Here is a 26,004-nt window from a genome sequence, read left to right as displayed (position 1 = left end):
GTAAATGCGAGAGAATAAACAGTCTAGATTGTCCGCCGAAACAGATTCCATTTCGAATATTATATGACTGGACCCTGAAACTCAGTGATGACACCAGGTGTTCGAGAAAAGGGTAAGCATGTCCTGCCCTACCGGTAGCACCCGCCAGTCACATAATTTTTATACAAACTGAGTATTATCATTTTTGTGCGAAAAGGAATATTTATGTGAGCATAAGTATTGGTATCACATCACTAATTTATGTACGGGTTATTTATCAAGTAAGCTTTTAAATATATTTATTTTGAACAACCTCTGTGTGTACAGAGAGCACCTGTTACAAAAAGCGACGAATAACAAACAGTTGAATGTGGGAGTTCTAGACACTTAATTACCCATCCGTACATTAAAGACACGGTTGTTCATTCAACACAGCGAGCTAGAAAACAGAACATGATAGTTGTGTTAAATTAAATATTTGAGTGTATTGAGCTCTACAAATCCACTAACAAACAGTCTACATGTCTAGCCTTCATCCCGCGCGGAGTGCACAATGAAGTAACACAAACATCGTATACGGATGTGCTTAACTTCTTAAGGGTGTACACCACATACATTCTAGGTTGCAAAGAGGGCGTACGTTGTTCTGTAAATTCCATTTGACTAATGCCGATTTTATAATGCTCGGTCACTGAGATACCACGCCGCAGTGTTACATGAATGACCCATTCGGACACAGTATAATAACTCGGATACCCTATTCAGACACAGTACACTGACTCCTATCCGACCAGTCCGTGTTGCCGAACGCCAGTCAGGGTAACAACAAGTACTATATGTTAACGTCTTTTGGTATGACGCGGCTGGGGCCCGAACCACCGACCTTCCGGGCAGACGCTATATCCACTGGACCACGGAGGCGGTCTGTGATGTAAAGAAGCAGAGTAAGCAAGTGAAAGGTTACTCAAATTCTCGATTGGTGCACACGAATCTGAGTTGAATGTTTTACATAACTAGTTTCATCGAAATTAGAGTTGATGATGTCATCCGATTTCAGAACAAGAACCACAGTACAAACGATAGAATACAGAATGTCACATAATGTAACATGAAGTTTAGCTCTGCAAACAGGATCCTGATCTCAAAAGCGTTCAATGAACGCATTCCTAAATGCGTTCATTAAACGCTTTTGAGATCCGTGGCGGGAGGACCGCAAGTTGGAGTGATCTTTGGAATCAGGAACTGAAGCGCCTAGTTACCAGACCGGGGCCACGACTTGCTGTTAGGAGAAATTGGTTTACCGCGTATTTACGATCTTTGTTCGTGTCGGGACACAATACGATTTCACTGCTAAGGAGACACTTTCATTTTGCCATTGAACTTCAGTTATTTGTTTTTGAGGCCGTAGTTTGTGATTTGTGACTCTAACCTAAACCTTAATTTTGCAAACCGTACAATTGACCAGGGCTTGCGAATGTGAATATAATTTTGCGCATCGCGCGCTTGTGTCAGTGTGTGTGTGTGCACGTGTGTGTGTGTGTGTGTGTGTGTGTGTGTGTGTGTGTGTGTGTGTGTGTGTGTGTGTGTGTGTGTGTGTGTGTGTGTGTGCACGTGTGTGTGTGTGTGTGTGTGTGTGCACGTGTGTGTATATATGTCTTCAGCAATGTAAGATGCAATTCAGGCAGCCGCGGGAAGTCCATGTGCCCTTGAAGATCCGGGTTAGAATTGATCTTCAGCAACCCATGCTCGTCGTGAGAGGCGACGAACGTGGTCGGGTGTATATATAGAAATTTAGTTACTGCGACATTTCATATAGTGACCTTGATTAAACCCCTGTACTTTGATAAAGTTCTGAAGGTCTGTAAATTCTTCATCTCGAGACTGGGGATTGTAACTTTGTCCTACAAGTTTCTTCATTTTATGGCATATTCGATCAAATCATTTGGAATTTATTTTTTATTATTATTTAAGTTCTGTTTAGTTACAACAATTGCAAACTTCACATTTTACCTCCATGGCAATGAATGCGAAATTGTTAAAGGCAGCATGGCGGGAATGAAACTTCGGCGTCGAAGACGATTTTGAAAAATAAATCTTCTCAAAATCTAATGAACAAACATTTCTGAAACTCATCATAAATGTTTATGTTTGAGGATGATCTGTTTTGTTTGTTTTTAAATGAAAACTCATCTTGTTGTAGAATCTTTATCGAAATATAGTTACTTGTGTTATATTTGGCACATAGTCTTAAGTATTTATATTTATATTTGAATATCAAACTGACAGCAACTGGTAAGTGGATGCTTGTGTTCACACGTCAACTTGTTGACTGTAGTGACTGATCAGTATGTGGAATACATTAAAAAATCAACACTGTTTTCGCTTAAAGTATTCGCCTATATGGAAAATTTGTGGTAAAATATCACTAGGTATGATTCTTTACAATTTTCTGTTTTATTTCCTGATCTGCGAGACATTGTTTTATTACCGTGGTTTTTTTTGGTCTTGTAAACTAAGCTGGAAATATAATCATTTTCTTGCAGATCTACCGGTGATTCACCTAAAACATACCCAATAACTTCTTATTTTTGATGTAGTGATAGGAAGAAATTGTATCTGAAATCATTTTATTTTATCAGGAATAATATAGTAATATTTCATGTTATTTTAGTTGCAGCTTTTGCATTATATATATTAAATAATAACCACAACCGTACCACTTGTAAGTATGGAGCAGTTTGACGAGTTACCGATTGACGCTCCCCGTAATCTTGCTATTTTGATCGCGAATTCTGTATGCTGAAATATGATAGTCAAACTGCAAGTACGACTCTAAACGAGTCATTTATGATATCTGTATCCATTCCCTGACAAAGAGAGTTCGTTTCAAGTCGTCAATAACGATGATCTGAAAATAAACGGTGAGTTGGTTCGACCTGCCGAACACACGAAATTACTGTAAACAACATTGAACAAAGTTTTGAATAAAACGAATAAAACAGATTACATATGTAATTCCAGATAAACAATGAACACCTTTTCTAACCAGATGGTTAAATAACAGATTTAATGTGCGTACTTGACTTCGGATTTGTTGACATGGTATTTCCTTTGTGACGTGTTCACGGACTGTCACTGCATGCATGTATTATGCGCACCCCACTCTACAGTCAACACAGCTGTAGTTGTGGGTTTGTTTTAAAGGCGCTCTACACACAGCAGATATGGTAGTTACCTATAAGTCAGGAAACATTCAACATTTACTTGTGTGTTTTATTCCGTCCTCCTTCCTACTAATTTAGTCCCAGAAATCCAAAATATAAACATATCTGGGCATTTGTCAGACCATCAACCAGCCAGTGTGGTCCAGGGACTACGTAATACAAGAAATAGAATAGGTCTGGCCTTGTTAAGCTTAGGTGTCACACATAAATATAACGAGAAAATATATACGCTAAAAGGCCCTCTGAATGTATTACAAACATAGAGTAATATGTAGCATGTATGGAAAAATATGTGGCATTCATGGAGGAATATGTAGCATGTATGGTGGAATATGTAGCATGTATGGAGGAATAGGTAGCATGTATGGAGGAATATGTAATATGTATGACGTTGATAAGTAACATTTCTGGGCATAGTCGTTTCCCAAATTTCTCTTATACTGGAAACCATCCATGTGCCATAGACCGTCGTTGTCCTACTGTTGTATACTATCAGTTAAAAGTGTTTGTGTGGCTGCTTGTACTAGTCCGGACTGATGCCGATTTATAGTGCTAGCTCACTAAGATACCATGCCGCAGTTTAACATGAATACCCCACTCAGTCACAGTATACTGACTCCGAGCCGACCAGTCCTTGTTTTAGCCCTTTAATGCCGAGCGCCAGACAGGGTAACAACAAGTACCATCTTTTAACGTCTTTTGGTATGACGCAGCCGGGGATCGAACCCCGGACCTTCCGCTCTCCGGGCGGACACTCTACCACTAGACCACGGAGGCGGTCTTCGATGGTGATGTATTTAATACGGATGTCATATTTGTCTTCCGGATCTCTGCGACTGTTTCAGACTCTCAGTCTTTTGGTCAACTAAAAAAGGCTAAGGATCTGTCGTTGTTATCATTATCATAATACATCAGCCATATAGCAACAACACATTTACAGTTAGACGTTTAAACCGCGACTTTATACAAGCATGCAACCTCTTTATTTGAGTCATTCAGGCTACCACCTGTGCTACCGACTGTTGTCACAAATGTCAGTTTTCCTTGCCAGGAAAGCGAGCTAGCTTTATCTGTACAGTTGTATGTTAATACTGTACCAAGTTCCCTGTACGTCCTGGGGGTGTATGTGTCAAGCAAGTGCCCGTGAATCTGATTTGCACATTTGATTTCAATATATATTATACATCTTATCCATATTTGACTTATTGCCAAATGATATGCACTTTATTTAAACATTTAAACTTTAAGCATGATTACATTCTAAACATCTTTAAATCTGTTTAAATTATAAACAGGTTTAAACGTGTGTAAATTCTAAAAGTGTTAAGGTTATGGGAATCTTGCGTTTAGGTGGTGTTTAGGCTTAGAGACGATAGCTCATTGCATGTGTCTGGACCCTAAACGTGTTTGGATAGAACAAACCAAATATGTATAGTTTAGGATTGAAACACATCCCTAAGCATGTTTAGATCTAAACATGTTTTAAATGTGTTTACATTCTAAAAACATTTTTTGCAGTGTATATGCTTCTTGGGAAAGAGGTTATGTTCACAGTGTAGCACGTTTTACACAATAAACACAGGTAATAGAAGTCACAGTAAACATGTCAAAACATGAACAGGCATATTCACTGGCGGGCAAAAGAAAGTGTACACTTGAAAACTGGATTTGACCAAAATGTACAAAGGTTATTTTAACGTTTCCAGGCTGAAAACAGTCACTGAAACATTGCAAACTGAAGTTCCAACACCATGATGCCCGTTTCAATTATATCACCGTCGAATAAACATGTTAAGTGTATTTCATTTTAAGCCACCGTCAAATAAAGGCATATACTTTCTTTTGCCCTGCAGTTTATAATTCGGTTCGAAAACATCCTGTATCATTTACATACTATTTCAACATTGATGAAAATAATAGATGAAAAAGATGGGAAATGACATTAAACAGTATTTGAGAGAGAGAGAGAGAGAGAGAGAGAGAGATAGATAGAGAGAGAGAGAGAGAGAGAGAGAGAGAGAGAGAGAGAGAGAGATTATATATGCCATCTTAAAATTTCATACAGTATTAGGGGTCTGAAACTCAGATATTATGTCTTCTACATTTGTAGTGTGATCACCAGGTGACGACCCAAATTTTAGTTACGTAGAAATCTGAATTAGAATTACGTTTAAATACTCTGGTAATTACAGAAGTCATATCGCAGTTGTAGTTCTCTACTATATTCACCTTTAGTTTCCAATTAAACAGTGTTGCCACAACGGGATTTCAGAATATATCAGTAAAGTTATTGTCCCATTATACAAATATTTCGAGTTTTAAATCAGTGAAAAATACAATATAACAACCAAACGTCGTACACATGTTTGCAGTTACATGTAAATTTAGGGGCAAAAGAAAGTACATGTAAACTGAGTTTGTTTTTTATGTAAATGAAAACTGTTGTTTCACTTTTGTAAAAATAATACAAACGGGGATAAGGAATAAATTTGCAACCACGTGACCCCTACCATGTTTGAAATGTTGTACACTTGGGCCGAAAAAACAAATTTATTTATTTTAGAGATAAGATATCTAAGATACCCATCAACAGTTGTGTAAATGCGATTATAAAGTTTTTTTCATAAGTTTTAATCAATTATATTTTAATGCTGACTAAGCGCCATTACAGTTAATTTTTTTTATATAATATCGCTTATAGATAATTTTAATTGAAAATCCAACAGATAATGAACTCAACTGAGAGGTAAAGTTTCTTTGCCCCTCACCGTGTTTAATATTGAGTGAGTGAATATGGTTTTACGCCGCTTTAAGAAATATTCCAACAATATCACGACGGGGGACACCAGAAATTGGCTTCAAACATTGTACCCATGTCGGAAATCGAACTCGGGTCTTCCGTGTGACGTGAGAACGCTTTAGCCACGAGGCTACCCGACCGGCCCTATTTAATATTGAGGCTATAAAGACAAACATGTATACATTTCGTTTATGTCAAATACTGATGTTCCAAAAAGGAGATGATCTCGTGGAACACATTCGTTCAGTTCTGTTGTGTTTTGTCCATAAAAATAGGTTAAATTAAGTCAGCTTCAATCACATATGTAGGCAGCCTGTCATGCAGACCCTGACACAAATATAGCCGATACAACCCTTAGTCTATAATGTTTGGCTCGTCACGATATGGCTGAAATATTGCAGATTGCGTTAAATATTAACTCACTCACTATAATGTTTGGCAAGTCTAGACGACTGCAGTTGAAAAGTGTCTCTTGGGCCAATTTTATTATATTTCACTATTATTTAACAACTTTTTTAACAACTTTTTTTTCTGTAAAATATTTTCATTTTAAAGACTAGATGTTAGTCTACTTTGTTGGCGTAAATATTCAAGAAAGTAGAACATCATTCATGAAAACCTATTTGAATGTAAGTTTATTAATACCTTCGCTATATGGCTGAAATAATGCCGCTGCGGCGTTAAATTTTAACTCACTCACTTTTAATACCTACCTGATTTTTCGGCGATCATATGTAACGGACAAGTACCAGACTGCCTGTCTGTCGTACGTCTCTCATATACCTGTTGTCTTGTCGTACGTCTCTCATATACCTGTTGTCTTGTCGTACGTCTCTCATATACCTGTTGTCTTGTACGTCTCCCATATACCTGTTGTCTTGTCGTACGTCTCCCATATACCTGTTGTGTTGTACGTCTCTCATATACCTGTTGTCTTGTCGTACGTCTCCCATATACCTGTTGTCTTGTCGTACGTCTCCCATATACCTGTTGTCTTGTCGTACGTCTCCCATATACCTGTTGTCGTGTCAGTAACGGTAAACCAGCCGGAACACAATGCAGTTCAATATGTAACCAGTTGTGACGTGTGACCCTATTACGAACAATGGTAATGGTATCTCACACACATGCCACAATTATAGTGTACTAAATTCATGTCTGCAGTGACAATTTGATACGAATATAGGAATATAGGAAATATATTTGAACTGTGGGAAACAAAACTGAACACACTTCGTATAATGGTTTTGGGTTAATTCATATTTTCCCTAGCTGTTATTTATAAACGTTTGATTGATTGAAATAGTCCATAGTGTCTCGTGTTCTTACATTACAGAAATTACTTTTGTCTTCTTAACACTATAAAAGTACACTACTATATGAATAATATAATACTTTTCTGACATCTGTACATTTCCCTTGAATAACCATAATTAGCTATGACTTAGTTTTGTTGAAAATTACTGTTAAAAGGATAAAATGGGATTTAAGTTTAAACATACATAAAAGAAACAAATATAAACGCGTTTGTTGTGTCGGAAACAACATAATACAATTCTTCTTTCACGTTTTTATCTTCATCAGTTCGACAGTTTACGACAAAAGTCATAACAAATTATGAAAACACGTTATACAGCTGTGAACTCGTCAACGGTATGCATTGTTCACCGTATGTTGGCTGATTGTGTAATAGTTGAATACTGTTCCAGCGACTGAGAGAAATATTTCTTAATCTTGACTTTATGTGAGACAGTTATGATAAAATTTCTTTTATACATTTTAATCATGTTCACATTTTAAAGGTTTTACGATTTAAAAAATTATCACCGTGAAAAACACGGGAATTATAATGTACGTGACTTTCACACGAATGTCATTTAATGATGCAATACGTGCCTGTCACACTTAGTTACCGTTATCCTGTTTTAATGAAATTAACAATGGGCACATTCAACAACCGGATGGACTGCAACCATCGTGGTATATATATTTTCCTGAAGGGCAAAGGTAATGGGAATAAGAGTTCTACTAATCATATGTGGATCTTTTAGAAAAAAATATCTTTTAATTTATGCATTTGATGTGAAATTGTATTTTGTTAACCAGGTCCCAAAAGCTTTCCAAGGTTGTTTTTTTATAATTCAGATATAAACAATTTTTTCTATATCTGAATAGCAATTTGTGTTTTTTACAGTAGTTTTGTGATGTGTTATGTACACTCCATCAATATAAAATACATCAGATTGAAAGAGAAATGAGAAACGTGGCATTCTTTAAGACCCAGCATCCATTATAATGGCATCAAACTATCCTAATCTGTCTTGAGAAGTTGTATATTTTGTACACAAAAGATTCGTCATTCTTTAAAGCAATATAGTCTATATCATAATTCTCATATCATTTTAATAACTGTAATTTGTCAAAAATAATTATGACTACAGTTACCATCTTTGATAATAACAAGGAGCAATATATGTTTGTGTTATAATGAGAAATATTGATACGAACCACTCTTGATTCATAGATTTTTGTATTGTTTGTATATATTTCTCGGTGAAATATATAACAGCCTCGCCTCATGAACATGCAACCTGCAGATATATTGACGCAAGCGCGATACTGGTTTCGAATAAAACGAGCAGGCTACACGTGTCTGCTTCGTGACATCCGGTGACTAATGAATAAAATAAAAAGCAATTTTCAAATTCAGTTTTCATGATTAATAATTTCTGAAAATTTAAGCATACGAATCGCGCGTTACAAATAAAGGTTTAACTCAAAACAATATGAAATGTCGCTCACAGTAAACAGCCGACATGCCCGCCAATAGATACGATGTAAAACTTGCATTTAAAATAGATTACACATGATCCAGTTTGACAACACCTTTCACAAACGCAATATACTATTTCCGTATTGTCATTAATTTGAATAACCCGTTGATGTTTTGACATATTTTTTTAAGGAGTTGCCTCTGGAAATTTTCCACAACGCACCGAATGTGTTATTATAATTATATATTTCAAGAATGCCTCTAATCCCACAGTACGGTATTTTCTATCAGTAGGATAATAAAAAGAGCAGACAATTACATTTACACCCCCGCCCCTCACCCCCGGGCTAAGCCGTGAGAGGGGGAAGTAAACCAGTCTTTTACTCAAACTCGTCTCTCCCTGCCTGCCTCGCGCAGTGGAAAATGATAGTCATGACGTCACGCGCGGAGCATTATGGGATGTAGAATGAGCTCGGCCGAGATAAACTGAGCGTCGTCAACAAAGGTCGCGTTTCACATTGTTTGGCTCGCACATTATGGAACTATCGAACATGGGGGAACGAGTTTTTGCTGCCGAGTGCATCACGAAAAAGAGGATACGTCGGGTAGGTGGCTACGTACACCGATTTCTTTGCGCGAGTCGATTTAGCGAAGGCACCCTCCATGATTGTTGGTAATCGTCCTCGTGTTTTGATTTCAGGGAAGGACGGAGTACTTCGTCAAATGGAAAGGCTGGTCGGTAAAGTAAGTAGCTATCACCTATTTTCGTGGGATACTGGGGTTCGTTGTTGCTTGTGCACACGAACTCAACGCTGTCCTTTGTTATATTTCAGACACAATACTTGGGAGCCTGCTGAAAACATACTAGATCTGCGTTTAATCGAAGCTTTCAAAAATAGGTAGGTTGATTTTGTGAGATTATAATGGCCGTTCTGAATATTCAAGTCGCGTTGTCGTTTTGCTGTGGTGTGTAATTGTTCACCTGGTAAATGTTGTAATTTGAGCCGCTTTGTTAATGTCTTCAGTCAGAGGGACAACCCGCCGACTGGCTTAAAACGGGGACCAAAACCAAAGAAACAGAAATTGCAGGTAAATATATTAGAATATTTGAATTGATTTTTTTCCCCATTTGCACTTTGGAAATTTCAAGGTTGTTGAAGTTAACTGAACAAACAATTCAAGTCGTGACATTTGTTGCATATTTTAAAAATTCCACTGAGATGGTTGTTGATGCAGTTTTTTTTTCTTGTGTGTGCAATTGGTTTACTTGTGTAAATGAAGTCATGTTTACGGATGTGATAAGATGAAAAGTATATATGTATATATATATATATGTGTTGATTTATACCATGTTTGTGTTTATATATGTAGATATGAAAGTCAATCATCAGTGTTCCTGCTATATTCGAGAATTATTTTTTTTAACACAAAATTATTTTTTGGAGTAAATGGTTTCAGTATTGTGTTTGTAATCCAAGAATTTGTTTACATTCATATTTTATTGAAATGAGTGGATTCTTTTTCATATTTCTACATACATATTTTATTTACCTATTTACTTAGAATAAATTTATCACTTGGTGTATCAAAATAATTTAATGTTTTACTTTCGTGATAATTATGTATTTTTTTATATAAAATTTATATGTAATGTAATTATGCGTGCTATTTATTTAGCCATATTTACACGTCTAGTGTTAATGACATAATTAAGCTGGTTCAAAGTTTCTAAGCCTCACATAAAGGTCAAACTATATGTCAGACGTATGTGGCTTGCATGAGAGAGTGCTTAATTAGGTCTAGTCATAGTGTACTTAATCCAATGTCCCACCCTAACTATCGCCCCCATTGACGTTATATAGGACTGAATCAATGTCCATACGACGTTAAAGTTTTGCTCACCCCTCACACAACCCCGCCCCAGAACACGCCCCAAAAATGCCGCATTCATCCGAGGTTCACTCACACTGAGCAAGTGAGTGAATATTACTCAATATCACACAGGGAGTTTTCAGGTTAATTTAGACGATGGTTGGTGATCGTGGTGTATATGTGTGAACATGTTATTAATTGAGTTCATGTATTTTACATTGTAGTCTGTATATTTTCATGTAAAAGCTCAGAGCATGTGTACATGCATATTCATACTAACCACTATTCGATAGAAATAACTGTGGTTATGATGAATTAACTGAATTTACCTCTCTGGTCAAAGACGTAACAGCGTATTTTCATTCATCGGGCAATTGAAGACGTCTTGAAAACAATCTGCTTCTCCATTCAGAACTCGACCCCGTCACTGTCTGTCTGTGAATGTCCGTTGTCCTTGTCATCCTAGATTCAGGGACATTTTTATGATTCTAAATACAACCACTCTTGACGTAAACATGAACCATGCCTCTAAGACAGTCGTCAGTGAAGAATTATTCTATAGCATTATACCACAATGTTTAACCATTATATGATCAGATTAGTTTAAAAAAACAGTTGCGATATCAACAAATGAGATGTTTTTGATACATGTGTCTAGCTTTAATCGTCTCCTTTTCTGACAATAATCTTTATTCAAAACAAATTATAACAAACAGGTCGACTAAATTTTGCGCGTTGAAGCAGAGAAATTGTGCCATTTTTATGATGAATATGTATGGGAAAACGTCACTTCAAATAAGCAGTGTGCTTGAGCCAAAATATACTGAACTTTTTTTGTTATATAACGACTGGGTGTTGTTACAGGCGATTGGCACATATACACTATCAATTTGAAGGTAATTTACCGTACCACATGCCTTCAAAGAAGTATTGACGTAATTGTCTTGTCGAGTTTCAATAAATAACTCCAATATCCGAGGGCTGGTTGTTATTGTGGTATGCCAGCCCAGGTGTTGCAAGTAAGCTGATACCACAGAATGATGAGGTAGATTCTTCACCCAAAGTGTGTTACTCAACGGGGAAATCAAACCGTGTATCGCCAGTATTATCAAAACTATCCAGGAATCGTTAGTTATTATCGGCCCGTGAAGATCCGGGGTAGAATAGATCTTCAGCAACCCATGCTTGCCGTAAATGGCGACTAACGGGATCGGGTGGTCAGGCTCGCTGACTTGGTTGATGCATGCATGTCATCGATCCCAATTGCGTGGATCGATGCTCATTATATTAATCACTGGGTTGTCTGGTCCAGACTCAATTATTTACAGACCGCCATCGTATAGCTAGAATAATGCTGAGTGCGGCGTTAAACAAAAAACAAACAAACGTTAGTTATTATCGTCGACAAGAAGATTGTACGAATGTATACTGGTGCCCTCCTGTAGCAACAAATAACCGAGCTTCTAACGATTGACCGACCATTCGATGTGAGTGAGTTAACATTTAACGTTGGCTCGGAATGACTTCGATGTGATAACGCTATACTCGGTGCCGCGATACGACTATCGTATGGAAAGGATACCCGTGTCGGGAGGTCATGCATTGATACAAAACGATACAAACACTTATTTTGTTATGCTCATCGTGTGAGTAGCCGGTGATATTTGTAGGGCAGGACATGCTTACCCTTTTCGCAAACCCCCAGTGTTATCACTGATCTTACAGTGACCCATTCATAAAGTTTTTCCCGCTATTATGCCTGTTACGCATAATCGAACATGTTTCAGCAGATAATAAAAACGGGTTGTTTTCTGTGCGTTGACGATGTATGTTTATTGTATACAAGGGTTACATGTAAAATGTTGAACATAGAGATAACTGTAAAATATTATTCTTTCTTGTATACACAAGATCTCACAAGCAACTGTTTTATGACTCAAATAGTGTAAGTGTGTTTTACTATTCATTATGAAGATATACATGTAAATTTTTATTTAACGTATTAGGTTTTGAACGGTTTCGTGTACCGTATCGAAACACGTAACGTATCGCAATGAAATATGTCGCGACAGCCTTACAAGGAACACTTAAATCTTTGATGCTTTCAGATCGAAGTCATATGTATGTGGTTGAAGGAGCTACGCAGGAATCAGATTATTAGAAGGGAGCGCCTTCAAGTTTTAACCTGGCACCTAAAATAATTTGTGTCCATTTGAATTAGTATAAACTCGCTTATGTACCGCGTCGAATTGTTTCGGTGAACGATTATTTTGCCCTTAATCCGTGATTTTGGATCCCCAGTCATCCATATAAGAAGTTAACCTTTCCTATGATAATGAATAAATGTATAGAAATAACAAATTTGTTGAGTTGCACAGAAACAATTTTGACACTTTTAAGTCGAAATACATTTTTTTGTAATCCTTTGTTTACCGAGATTTAATTACAAATATAATAGAAACAAATGTGAATGTTTTGCATAACTGGTGCAAAATATACAACGACACGAAGTTAGTTTGCTGTGGATATCGTGTCACTAGGTCTGGGTTCTTTCGAGATACAATCCAAGGTTTTCCTTTTTGTAACATTTGTCGGCCATCCAACATGGGTCGTGTTTGTCATCATCATCACATTAAGTTATTATCACAAAGTTTTTACTGTAGTAGCGACAGTTGCATTCTATAACACTATTATTGGTTTAAATGCGTTGTCCACGTGAGAATCCACAGCTTGCTTACAGCGTATGAATTACAATCATGTTATGAATAAAACATGGGTCTTACAAAGAGGACCGCCTCCGTGGTCACGTGGATAGCATCTGTCCGGAGAGCGGTAGGTCGGTGATTCGATGCCCCGCCGCGCCATACCAAATGACTTTAAGCTATGGTACTTGTTGTTACCCTGCCTGGTGCTCAGTTCTCAGGTAATAAAACAAGAACTGGTCGACTGTCTGAGTGGGGTATCCATGTAAAACTGTGGCATGGTAAGGGGCGTAGCTAGGGGAAATTATAATGTAAGCAATTATATTGCAGTACCTATTTTTCTAAAACACCCATAATGCTTATCAAACACAACCACAAGCAGGTCAGTGCAACATATCTAAAGCAGAGATATCACGAAATACCCTTACCAAGTTCTGTAATTACCCTTTTTTTACAACAGTTTGATTATTGTGATCAAACCCAGATTTCCTCATTAGATATAAACTGTCAATGCAAGAGAATAACCATAGATTATGCACCGAAACAGATTCCATTTGGCGTAAAGGGCAATATAGCTGTGAAAAGTAAATGAATGGATCACTGAAAATCAGTTATGACACCAGGTGTTCGCGAAAAGGGAAAATGATATGTAACATGCAAATAAGAACATCGAACCAACTCATCAACGTCACTTTTGACACTGGTAAGCGAATCAACCTGTGAATGAACAAAAGAATATGTTACTATAACACGCAAAAATCCTCTTTATTAAATTATTTATTTTATTATATTTTTGTACGATTTCAAAGTGTAAGCACTTGCTTTTTTGTGCTACGTGGTAGCTACGCCCCTAAAGATATCTCAGTGTGCCAGCACAATAAACCGACATGCGTCCGGACGGAGACAACCATTCACACTCCCACACGTGCATGCACGTCTATAGGGAAGGACAATCATCTTGAACGCGACGTTAGACCCTATTCAACCTTACATGTCTCACAAAGTTGGTTGGTTGGTTTGTTGTTTAACGCCGCACTCAGCAATATTCCAGCTATATGACTGGCGGTCTGTAAATAATCGAGTCTGGACCAGACAATCCAGTGATTGATCTCATGAGCATCGATCCACGCAATTGGGATCGATGACATGCATCAACCAAGTCAGTGAGCCTGACCACCCGATCCCGTTAGTCGCCATTTACGGCAAGCATAGTCACCTTTTACGGCAAGCATGGGTTGCTGAAGACCTATTCTGCCACGGATCCTGGCAGAATTTCATTAGTGTGCACATGCACTGGCCTTATTCTGTATGGTGACAATTGCCGAAATACCATGAACCCGACCCACTTTAAAGTAACATCACTAGCATATCTGTATAGTGTAATGTAGTGTTTGTGCTTTGAGAATACGGCTGCATGTCACTGGATCGTTAGTATTCGTTCCCGTGAGTGAATGTTGTTTAACGCCACAGTCAGCAAAATGAGGAGACCTGTACCAGGCAAATCAGTAGCCTGTGGCATGAACAACAATTCAAGTTGTTGGGGCGCGGTGAACAACATTCTTCAGGTGAGGTGAAATTGGGTTTAACGTCGCGTCCAAGATTATTGCACTTATATAGCGACGTGCATGCACGTGTATGTGTTTGTGTGGCTGCTTGTACTAGTCCGGACTGATGCCGATGTATAGTGCTAGCTCACTGAGATACCATGCTGCAGTTTAACATGAATACCCCACTCAGACACAGTATACTGACTCCGAGCCGACCAGTCCTTGTTTAAGCCCCTTAATGCCGAGCGCCAGACAGGGTAACAACAAGTACCATCTTTTAATGTCTTTTGGTATGACGCGGCCGGGGATCGAACCCCGGACGTTCCGCTCTCCGGGCGGACGCTCTACCACTAGACCACGGAGGCGGTCTCTTCGGGGGTGCGGTACGAGAGAAGTGGGACTGAGAGTAGCTTTGTGGCAAAGAGTTCGCTTGTCATGCCAAAGGACGGGTTCGATTCCTTACATTTGTATAATGTGTGAAACCCATTACAGATTTTCCTCGCCGTGATATTGCTTGAATCTTGCTGCACGAGGCGTAAAAACATACTCACTCACTTCTTGAGACGTTGTCTGTCTGAAATCTTCGCGGGAGATGTATACAGTTGCGCCAGCACCTAGACTATGCAATCTACAGTAGTATACCAGATTCCTACTCCGACATGAGATTAACATGAAACATGGCTGTATATTAAATATGTATTTGTCTTCTGATTAATTATTAGAGAAAACAAGAGAACTGCGATATTTTGAGGAACGATTATTTCAGGAGTAATGCTTGTAGTTAATATAAAATATTTCATTACTTCATGAAGAGATAAGGTTACACGCCTTTATGGAGTGAAACGCCATCCACTTTAAATAATGAATTACATCCAGGCGGAGAATGTATAGCTTTGTGGCGTGCTTTAGAATTGAATTGATATGGAAATCATTTAAATTTTGCGTATATTTGAAACGAAATAATATGAGTGTCATTACAAACTCGAGTTTTTACTATTTCTAAAGTACTTCAAACATATCATTACATGGCGGGTTCTGTGCACAAATCCCATTTTTTGTTATATTACTGAACGTATTTAACCGATACATTGCCCGAGCTGGATTTATGTCCCATTGTCACGCAGTTCCACAAGTATAACATTGTTTGGGAAATGTCATCGAACAGAAGGTGGTGTTGTCAGCAATCTGTGCAAGCCCCTGACTGGTCATTTGGAGTGCAGATCGCATAGCTACCGTGCTTTAAGGTGTTGAAACTCGAACTGACGATGGAGATGGTACACTACGCAGATAGTAGACTATGAAATCGTCTCTCAGAGTATTAATAATAAATAAGGAGAGAACATCAATATTTGGATCCAGCTAATTGATTTGTGAATACATTCTGGAATGTGTTTGATCATGTAAGGTTAGTGGTGAGCTCAAAACAAAATTGGCCTCTTAGGATTTCTTTATCATTTCATATAGATTTTGATATACAGTTCTATTAGGAACATGGACATTTGTGATCAATCGAATCAGTATTTCTGTATAAATGAACGTGCTTGCTGTTATCAAAATTAGAATAATGGTTATAGAATGAGAATGGGAAACCAAAGCCATGCCTATGTAACCCAAATTAAATTTAGATCATGCAAAACAGCCGACCATTTGATATTCAGGATGTATGTGTGGGGGCGGGGGTAAATGTTTGTAGTTTGTTTTTAATAGAATGTAATCCAGTTCACGAAGATAAATATTTTTGTTTACTCCAAAAAACAAACTTACTCTGGGTTACTGAATGTTCTAAAACACATGTTGTCGGTGCAAAGGGACTCCCCCTTCAGGGGAAATAAATGTATGTCTTGCAACGCTGACTGAAAGAAATTATCTGTCTCAAACCAAATTCCCAGCATCCTCCTCGATTATTGAAACAGTTCGTCTCAAACTGTGTATTTAGGGAAAGAAATTGGGGAGCTTTCTAATCAGAAAATAATATGCGTTTTAGAATGTACTTGTTAAGGGTAATATACTTGAAACATGTAATCAGAGAGAGATTAAATTCTCAAGTCGTATAGAGTGACACGTAATTCTTATACCCGAAGGGAAAAAGATGTGACATGTAATTTAGACATATCCAAAAAAGTCGTTTTTAGAACATTTTTCTGGTACAATGTAACTGCAAACAGTATTATTGCCTTTGAAATTAGTTTTTTTAGACTGGTCCAGAGGACTGGTGTAAAACCTTATTTTACAAGTCTTCATTGTGTAGTTAGTCCTGCTTGAACGAGTCAAACTGTTTTCTGTGTTTATATTTTCTGTCATTTTTGTTTTATTTACTTCTTATTTGTAGCAAAATTTAATTATTGAGAACTGGTTCAGAATTATGACCCTCAAATGCTACTAGTCAATGAGGGCTGCCATCATTGGATTTGTGCGTGTCCTCAGCACAATTTAGTAGTCTCGAGCTAGCGGAGAAGCGTAAATTTCGAATGCAGTGATTATCAAGAATTGGTACTGAGATTTGAATGTATTGGTGTGAGTGTATGCGCGCACACACACACACACACACACACACACACACACACACACACACACACCACACCACACGTATTGATCAGTTTGTATAGATGATATTGAACAAACACGACATATTTGTTTATTTATTTGCAGACTGTTACTGATGACAGCGACGACGACAGTGACACAGAATCCGAGACAAGTGTGCGACGACGTCGCGACAGAGACTCCAACATGGACGACGACTCCAGTTGCAGCAGCATGGAAGTTCTCTCCAACATCCGTGCTAAGGAAATGGCCAAATCGGAAAAAGCCGACAGAACCGAAGACGACAGAAAGGACAAAAGTGACCCCCGAGCCGGACCATCCACAAGTGGACACACTCTCCCACCCCCAGTCCCGGTTAAGAGAGGACCAGGGAGGCCTCCGAAATACCCCCGGCCCCCGGGCTGGGTGCCACCGAAAGCAAAACCCAAGCATAAATTGAAAGGTCCTCCGGGCAGGCGCAAACCTCAGATAGTCGTCCCTGGGAAACGAAAAGTTGGACGGCCCCCCTCGGCCAAGCGGTTGAAGCAACAACAGTATGCTTTAAAACTAGCCGAAGAGGCCAAGCTGAAAGAGAAAGAAAATGTTTCGGGCGATGCCGGATTAAGAAACGGACACTCAGGCAACAGCAAACCTAACGGAGATGCCAAAAAGATTTCCGATCCGTCGATCTATAATTTCTCCGATGTCAACTCCAATCTACAGACCCCGGCCGAGTCGTTGAAAGTGAAAGAGAAACCTGTGGAAACGAAAAGCTACTGGAGCCCGCCATCAAGTATCAAACCGATTCTGGATCAAGTTTGTATCACGGACGTATCATTGCGCGATTCCATAACGATTACTGTGAGAGAGTGCACTTCCGATTCCGGGTTTTTCCGGAAACGCGAGGACAATGAATGAGTGCATATTCTCAAATGGAGTACTATTATTATGCGTTGAATGTGTGACTTACAAACCTCATATCATGCAGATGATCACAGCTGTGACCATTGCCGCTTTTATACTTGTGTCGCCGAGTAGATTTTTGCACCGTCATGTGACCTTTCGTTGACGTCATGGAAGGATGTTTTTAATTGTTGCCCTGGATGTGTCACGTGTTTGATGGCGGTCACATGATTGAATGAAAGAGATTCAGAACTGGGACATGTGTCGGCCTTCATTGTGCATTATAAGAAGGGTCGAAGTGAGCTCAGCGAGTGAGGTTATAGTACGTTCCGTGCCGATAAATCTAATATTGATATCGATGTGTCAACGTGTCATAAATGATGCATCTTTTGATATTGATAATCTATTACACTGGTGTAGTAGACAGGCGATACGACACTTTTAAGGAGACAATGTGATTTAGTCACCAATCCTCCATGCGTTGTAGACTATCTTAAAGTATTTATCATTGACCCAAAAGTGTTTTATCATTAACGCAAGAGCAACGAACATCATATTAATGAATGTTCCTTGCTTAACCTCTTAAATCTATCAAATTTAACATTTGGACTCACATGGTCAATAGCAAACTGAAATGACAAGACGGTAGTGATATTGACAAATGATCGGTGGCAGTGAGAGCCCGAGTTGTGAATGACTGAAGTGCATCACCGTGAAATGTACATGTTATGTACAAGATATACATGTTGTAGTGGGACCATGCGCGGTGTCTCCTGGATAATCACATCCCATCTTAGAACATTTTGTGTAAGTGAATGCTGCGTATTTTCCGCTAATTAAATTAAATGCTGTCTTCTTTACTGTTGTGGTGTTGTTTTTAATAAAACAGTCCATTAGGCCACGTAAAAGCATTACAACTATGAAACGGATAGATGAATATATTTTTGTATTTTGATAACCAGACTTGGTTTATTATTATATGCTTGTTCACCATAGAACGGAGTAAGAGATCGGATTGACAGGAGTCAAAATGTCCTAGAATAGATTGTTTGGAAAATATTTGTGCATGCGTCTGTGTGTGAGGGTGGGGTGAAAAATAAGAGAAAAATATGGCTGTATAGGTTTGCGATAACGCTGAAACAGAACATTATGGTTCGTTTCTTATACCCTCTGTCAAGTGAAAGCAACCTATTCAGTGATATATGACGTAACATAAGTGACCCGAAGACGTAAGACAATACCAAATGTATTTCAAAATGATTTGGTTTTTTTAAAACATTTTTTATATGTTCACAGTCAATGGGTAGGATACAGTTCCTTTAAGCCGACTGGTGACGCCAGTTACACTTCTGCAGACTGGTTTACACATAGCCCTACATGCACAACGACTGGAATATGTGTATGTATCAGACGAAAACCAAAGTCGAGCTAGATTCAACGTTATCAAATCAGCATCAGAAAAAAGGGTTTTAGAGAAGAGAAATATCTGATAAAAAAATCTATATTGCTATGGTAGTCTTTGTTACATGTAGTGTAGTGTCTTCCGTAGGGACGTTGGTATCCGGCCAGGGTTCGTCATAACGGGCACGATTTCCAGATTGGTCAATCTTTTGGTGATAATTAATAATGTTTAATACTTATAATCTTGTTCGAAACCGTTAAAGATGTCAAACTATAACCAAATATGATGCTCAACTTTTGATAGGGATAATCAGATATGTCATTCCATTTGAGTATACAACTGAGATTATTAGAATCATTTTTGTGTGCATGGAAAAATAAAATATCCCTATCGGAAGAGGAGTAGTTCAGTTGAAAAAACTCAGACATCGGGTGCTGTTCAGTGGTTATTACTGAGACTGTTTAGGTAGGGTGTTTGTATGTCATACTTGCTCCATGGAAATCTTCAGGAGACCGTAACTAACACTATAAGTAAAGTAAAAAACCCGCTGAATATTAGAATTTTATACTCACAAGTTATCAGTCTACAAATTCTAAAATCAATAATCTTATGTTTTGTATTGACAACATAAATATAGATTAATTACAACAGTTGTGTACACTGTCTACGAGAGGTGCCCACAGAACGTCCTTTGTATATTCGCAGATCGTGTATTTAGCCTGCTGCTTTCATAACATCAGACCTCAAAACTTAAAAAAAAAAAATCAGATTTAAACACCTTCATGTCTTGACACACAAGTCTGAAAAAAATTTTAGATTAAATTTTCGAATAAATTCAAAATTGAAATCTCCAATATTATTCTCACAAGAAATTGGTGTTCTTTACATACTCGGGCATTGTACCTATTCAATAGCAGTTCCTCCATCGATCCCGGTTGATGATGGGGACAGTGTAGAATGACGTTTTTGTGTTTTACTGTTACTTCAATCTCAGTAATGGGATGCTCACGTGACCATTTCACAAGGGAAAATAACCAACTCCCTCCTTGTTTACTTTTGCACGATCCGAGATTATTTCGAAACGGCAGTCAGAAATATTGTCATTATATTACAGACACATTCACATATACTTCCCTTTCGTGTATCGTGGCAAGTAAAGATCACCCCAGAGATTACTAGTATTCTTTAGTTATTTTAGAAACCATACGGAATTATAGATATAGGCTTGTGCGAACAGCAAACTGATTGATACACTGTATTGTACACTGTTACACTGTAAAAACTGTTTAGAATGTAAACACATAAGGACATCCAAACATAAGATCTAAACATGTTTAGGGCTGTGTTTAAATCCCAAACGGAATACACATTTGGTGTGTTGTATTTGAAAACGTTTAGGGTCTAAACACATGAACGGGTAGATATTAAACATGTTTAGACCAACATGTTTAGACTAAAACATTAAACGCGTCAAACTTGTGGGACAAGGAACGTGTTTAGGCTTGTGTTCAGGATCTAAACATCTTTTACCGGGTAGGTGCGTTCTTTTACTGGTTCCATCATTGTCTTATTGCCGTCTTTGGCGTTCCCAAATGGCACCGTAATAATTTCTTACCCATTTTACCCAGTGGGGATGCCGGGGAAAGACTGTCGCCAGCATACCGTGTTACAACGTACTAATTGCATGTCATCGTGCCTCGATGTTCAGTCACATGTTTGTCTGGTCCCGATTCGATTCTTTAAAGACTGACGTAATAAAGCTGTAATATCGCTGCCTGCGGCATTAAGCATTATCACACACTCCAGGAGAGAAATTGGCCGCGTTAAGTCGGATGAGATGGTCGTGTGTTCGAATCTCGTTTTCGCTCAGAATCTTGGTTTGTCGGCACTATACCAGGGCTTCCATGTTTAACTGAAGTGGTAAACGTTAACTATCTGCCTCTTTTGGTTTTAACTCTCCCACTACGCTGACTATTTTTTGTACTGTTAACTCCGTTAAAGTATCAACTATATAAACAGGTTATAATTCCCATGCGTTCATGATGTGAAAAACGAACTTCGGATTTTACGAAAATGAAATTTACAGGAATGCATTTTTATTTCCCTATTAACTTATCAACCATTAAGCGCCGCGCTTCTGATGAGCTCCCGATCATGCACGACTAATATTGCAGCAATGTTACAGCATTAAACAAATCTAGGTCAGAGATGCAGTATGTAACATCAATACTACCCAAATAAATGCAGTTAAATAATTGATAATGTTTTACCTGAACCAAGGAGAGTGTACAATTGTATAGTCTCCCTGCCTAAACTTAATTTACTTGTAATCACTTATTTTTCTCTAGGACAGAACGCCTCCGTGGTCTAGTGGTAGAGCGTCCGCCCGGAGAGCGAAAGGTCCGGGGTTCGATCCCCGGCCGCATCATACCAACAGACGTTAAAGGATAGTACTTGTTGTACCCTGTCTGACCCTCGGCATTAAGGGGTTAAAACAAAGACTGGTCGACTCGGAGTCAGGATACTGTGTCTGAGTGGGATATTCATGTTAACCTGCAGCATGGTATCTCAGTGAGCTAGCACTATAAATCGGCATCAGTCCGGACTAGTACAAGAAGCCACACAAACACACACACGTACATGCACGTCGCTATATAAGTGCAATAATCTTGGACGCGACGTTAAACCCCATTTCACTCCGACAACGTGGGACGTTGCTCACAATATCAAATACTGGTTTGGCTGACAGACTATAATTTCCAGGACTATTTCGGAGTGCACATGATATTAGCTTTGGTCTCCCAGCCGAAACACCGCTTTAACACAACATACCCATAATCTAAACATGTTCAGAATTTATACACGTTTTAACATATTTGGAATCTAAACTCGTTTAAACATGTTTCAATGAGATTTTAAACATGTTTAAAGTTCAATGGTGACGAGGAAACTTGACATTTGTAAGGACAACAGTCTCCGTAGCATAGGTAGTAGCTTGATGGACTATAATCAAATCAACAGTCTGCAGGTTCATATCCCGGCGGTTTGAATTTCCAAGTGTTCTTAAATGTGATGATGCTGTATAGTATTATTACGATAGTCCCTTAACAGCTTTTACTTACTCCACACACACCCAAAAAATCCATCTATACTGATACAAAAAGCTTATATCGCCGCACACACCCCCCCCCCCCCCCCCAAAAAAAATAATAAAATAAAATAAATAAATAAAATAAATAAATAAAATGAAATGAAAAAATAAATAAATAAACAATAAAAAAACAACAACAACAAAAACTATAGAAAACAAAACAAACAAACAAAACACACACGCACACATTTCTGCATCCCTGTAAATGCTAAACAACATATAAAGCGCCTCTTTTTCTATTTACCTGCAATGAACTTCCAAGGGGGGCATACGGCTCTTTCCCACATTAAGACATGTAATCCGCCCGTCCGTCACTTAATTAATCAGGAAACATATTAATTGACTAAATTATGCCATACATCAGTGGCCCTTTTTAAAAGTAAAATAGTTCAGGCTAAAATCGAAACGGTTAAATCAGGTGCAAAATTTTCTTTTGAACCGTTCAGACATTTCCCGGGCAGACATTAGTACGCTATTCCTTGCAATCTTGCCAAATATAGGCTACGTTTTATCGAATATTTCATGTTCTAATACGCCTTTAACGAAACAGTTTTGTTTTTGACGTCAAGTAATCAGATGTAATTGTAGAGAAGAATTAAAGTAGAGACGGGAATTCTTGACTTAGAATTCCCGGTGTGACTTGAGTCTAACTGTAACAACCTCTCACCATCAGCAGGGCGTTGTGCCATTGGGGTTGTGTGACGTCACGTGATTAGTAACACACATACGACTAGTTGATGATCACGTGGCCTGATTTCCGCATTTATCCTTAATGATAGCAGCTACTGGTTATGTCGTAGCGTATTTTAACGTCGGTAATGATCAAATGTATGCCACAAAATGTTTTGTGAAAAGCTCCATGACATACATGTTCAAATAACGAGAAATGTTTTAAGAGGTTCAGAAGGGTTTTTTTAATTTTAATTATCTGTTCTTAAGACTTTTTACTTGATTTTCATTCTAAGGTCGCTCGCCATGGATAATACCTGAGTAGTGAAGGCCGAGGAACCAATGCCTGGAGTCGCCTCGACCATTGTCATGCTGAGTTGATGGAGGAATATCTATTCTCGTGCACTTCAGCCTCGATATGATGTAATGTTCCTCACATAATAAAAAAAACAAACCTCAGTCGTTTTATTACGGGATAAAGATATGTAGTAGTCCGACAATACAGGAATTGGAGTGAGTGAGTGGATATTGCTTTAAGTAGCAACAGCAAGATTGCTGCTTTTCTCGGCTAAACATGGATTGGAGCTCGAGAGCGTCTTTAGCTTCAAATTACCATGGTATCGGGTCATTAACCTCTGAAAGTATATGACCCTCCTCAAGGAGCAATATTGGCATCTAAAGGGTTCATTCCATTCAGAGTGGTAAGGTAACCTTTTGGATAAAGCGTGCGCGGGCTACCCCGAAGGACCGGGTACAATTCCCCACAAGATATTGCTGGAATATTGCAAGAATCGGCGTACATCATACACTTGCTCACTTTACTTTGCGAAACCTCTTCGTTGTTTACATGTTACTTGAGTCATAAATACCCAAATTTAAAAACACAAAGTATCCATAGGATACATGCGTGTACAATAAAATGCCAAACCCATTATGTGAATTTGTCACATTTTTGAATATATGAACAGGGACATGATTTTTCGTGCATTGTGTGAGGCTGTGCTTGAGGTAGATGTGTGAAGTTATATCGACGAATTATTCGTTTGTCGGATTCTTTTGGTCAATAGCTAAGAGTATTTCAAACAGAAAAAGTCTCGTCACTCCAGTTTTTTGTTTCTATTAGTCTCGTACTTGTGAAACGAGATGTGATCTTTTTAGCCTAATTAATTCCTAGTAAGAAAGGAATCGTCGACTCAAATGAAGAAATATTTAACTGTTGGGGGCTGATACTTGTTAGCAAAGTGTGCACGTGTTACATCTCTTGTACAACGGGGAAAGTAGGAACATTAGTTCAAACCGCAAAACAAATTGGAAGCAAAGATTGTTAATGTATTAAATTCCGAATCTGTACTATTTCACGTTCATGTTGAACTAGTCTAATTGACATGTGACCTTTTTGTATCAGCTTTGAAAAGACCTTAAATACGTTTCATGGAGTCAGATTTATTCCGTAATGTAAACACCTCAATGTAGTCAATTGTCACGGATATTTCGATAGAGTAAACCCACTGAAAAGCTGTTAAACCGCTGATTCAAATGGTTCTCTGCAAAAACGCAGACCTCCCAAAATGCAGGGTGTGGGGGTTGGGCGTGTGTGTGGGGGTGGGTGGGAAATGGGGTGGGTGTGTGTAGCAGTCGGCCAAGGGGTCAGGGGGGAGTAGGCCGGGGGCAAGGCCTGATACTGTATATACCATACAAATACGAATTTCACACATTAACAAATGCATCTTATTTTATATATGCATGTACAAACATTCATCCATGTACATTAACATAGCTTAAGTGATCAGGGATCTATTCATATAATTTCCACCACAATGTTGCCTTTTACGCCGGATGGAATATGTTTCGGCAGATACTTGAAACTGGCGTATTTACGTTAATATGGAACTGAATATTCGGAATAGTGAAACCCAACGTTGCCATGATAACACTCAGACTAGTATCAGCTGTAAAAGTGGTACTTGGATCTCACCAAGAGAACGCCAAATTGTTTCATATGGTAATGTTTAATCTGTCATGGTTATGGCCACTTCTTTTGAGTTTTATATATAGTATTCATTCATATACACTTGGTATGTACAATATAAACACTATATACACTATATACAATATATATCCATGAGTGAAACCCACTTCGGAGTCTGTAAGTGAAAAGCGTCCTCTTTAACCACTGCCTACCCTCCCGTCCGTCGTTCTGTAGTTCGCATGGTCCGTTTCATATTTACCCTATTTCATTTCAATATACATTTGTATTAATCTTAAAATATTCGGTATATGAACAAACATCTTTTAACGAAAAAAGATAAATGTCAGCCCATTTAAAATGAGAGTGAGTGAGTATGGTTTTACACCACTTTTAGCAATATTCCAGCAATATCACGGCGGGGGACACTAGAAATACCCTTCACACATTGTACCCATGTAGGGAATCGAACCCGGGCCTTCGGCGTGACGAG

At 38.4% G+C, this 26,004-nt stretch overlaps 1 protein-coding gene across 1 annotated transcript; it reads left to right on the top strand.

The window, feature by feature from the left end:
- Positions 1 to 9,235: 9,235 nt before the first annotated feature.
- On the top strand, positions 9,236 to 19,181 carry LOC124132523 (chromobox protein homolog 8-like). Its single transcript, XM_046496465.2, has 5 exons — positions 9,236 to 9,381; positions 9,477 to 9,520; positions 9,610 to 9,675; positions 9,802 to 9,865; positions 17,547 to 19,181. The coding sequence occupies exons 1-5, from the start codon at positions 9,313 to 9,315 to the stop codon at positions 18,336 to 18,338; spliced, it is 1,035 nt and encodes a 344-aa protein (XP_046352421.1). The 5' UTR covers positions 9,236 to 9,312; the 3' UTR covers positions 18,339 to 19,181.
- Positions 19,182 to 26,004: the final 6,823 nt, after the last annotated feature.

The sequence above is a fragment of the Haliotis rufescens genome, unplaced genomic scaffold (assembly GCF_023055435.1).
Source record: "Haliotis rufescens isolate VD_foot unplaced genomic scaffold, xgHalRufe1.0.p SCAF_11, whole genome shotgun sequence".
In the NCBI taxonomy this organism is placed as follows: Eukaryota; Metazoa; Mollusca; class Gastropoda; order Lepetellida; family Haliotidae; genus Haliotis; species Haliotis rufescens.
The sequence above is the reverse complement of the archived record's forward strand: the minus strand, read 5'-3'. Positions and strand labels throughout refer to the sequence as shown.

What these genes read in the sequence shown, in the direction of transcription:
- LOC124132523 (XM_046496465.2), top strand. Translation starts at nt 9,313, where the DNA reads ATGGAACTATCGAACATGGGGGAACGAGTTTTTGCTGCCGAGTGCATC. An exon ending in CGAAAAAGAGGATACGTCGG is followed by an intron (nt 9,382 to 9,476) that starts GTAGGTGGCTAC and finishes TTTTGATTTCAG; the next exon opens with GGAAGGACGGAGTACTTCGT. An exon ending in TGGAAAGGCTGGTCGGTAAA is followed by an intron (nt 9,521 to 9,609) that starts GTAAGTAGCTAT and finishes GTTATATTTCAG; the next exon opens with ACACAATACTTGGGAGCCTG.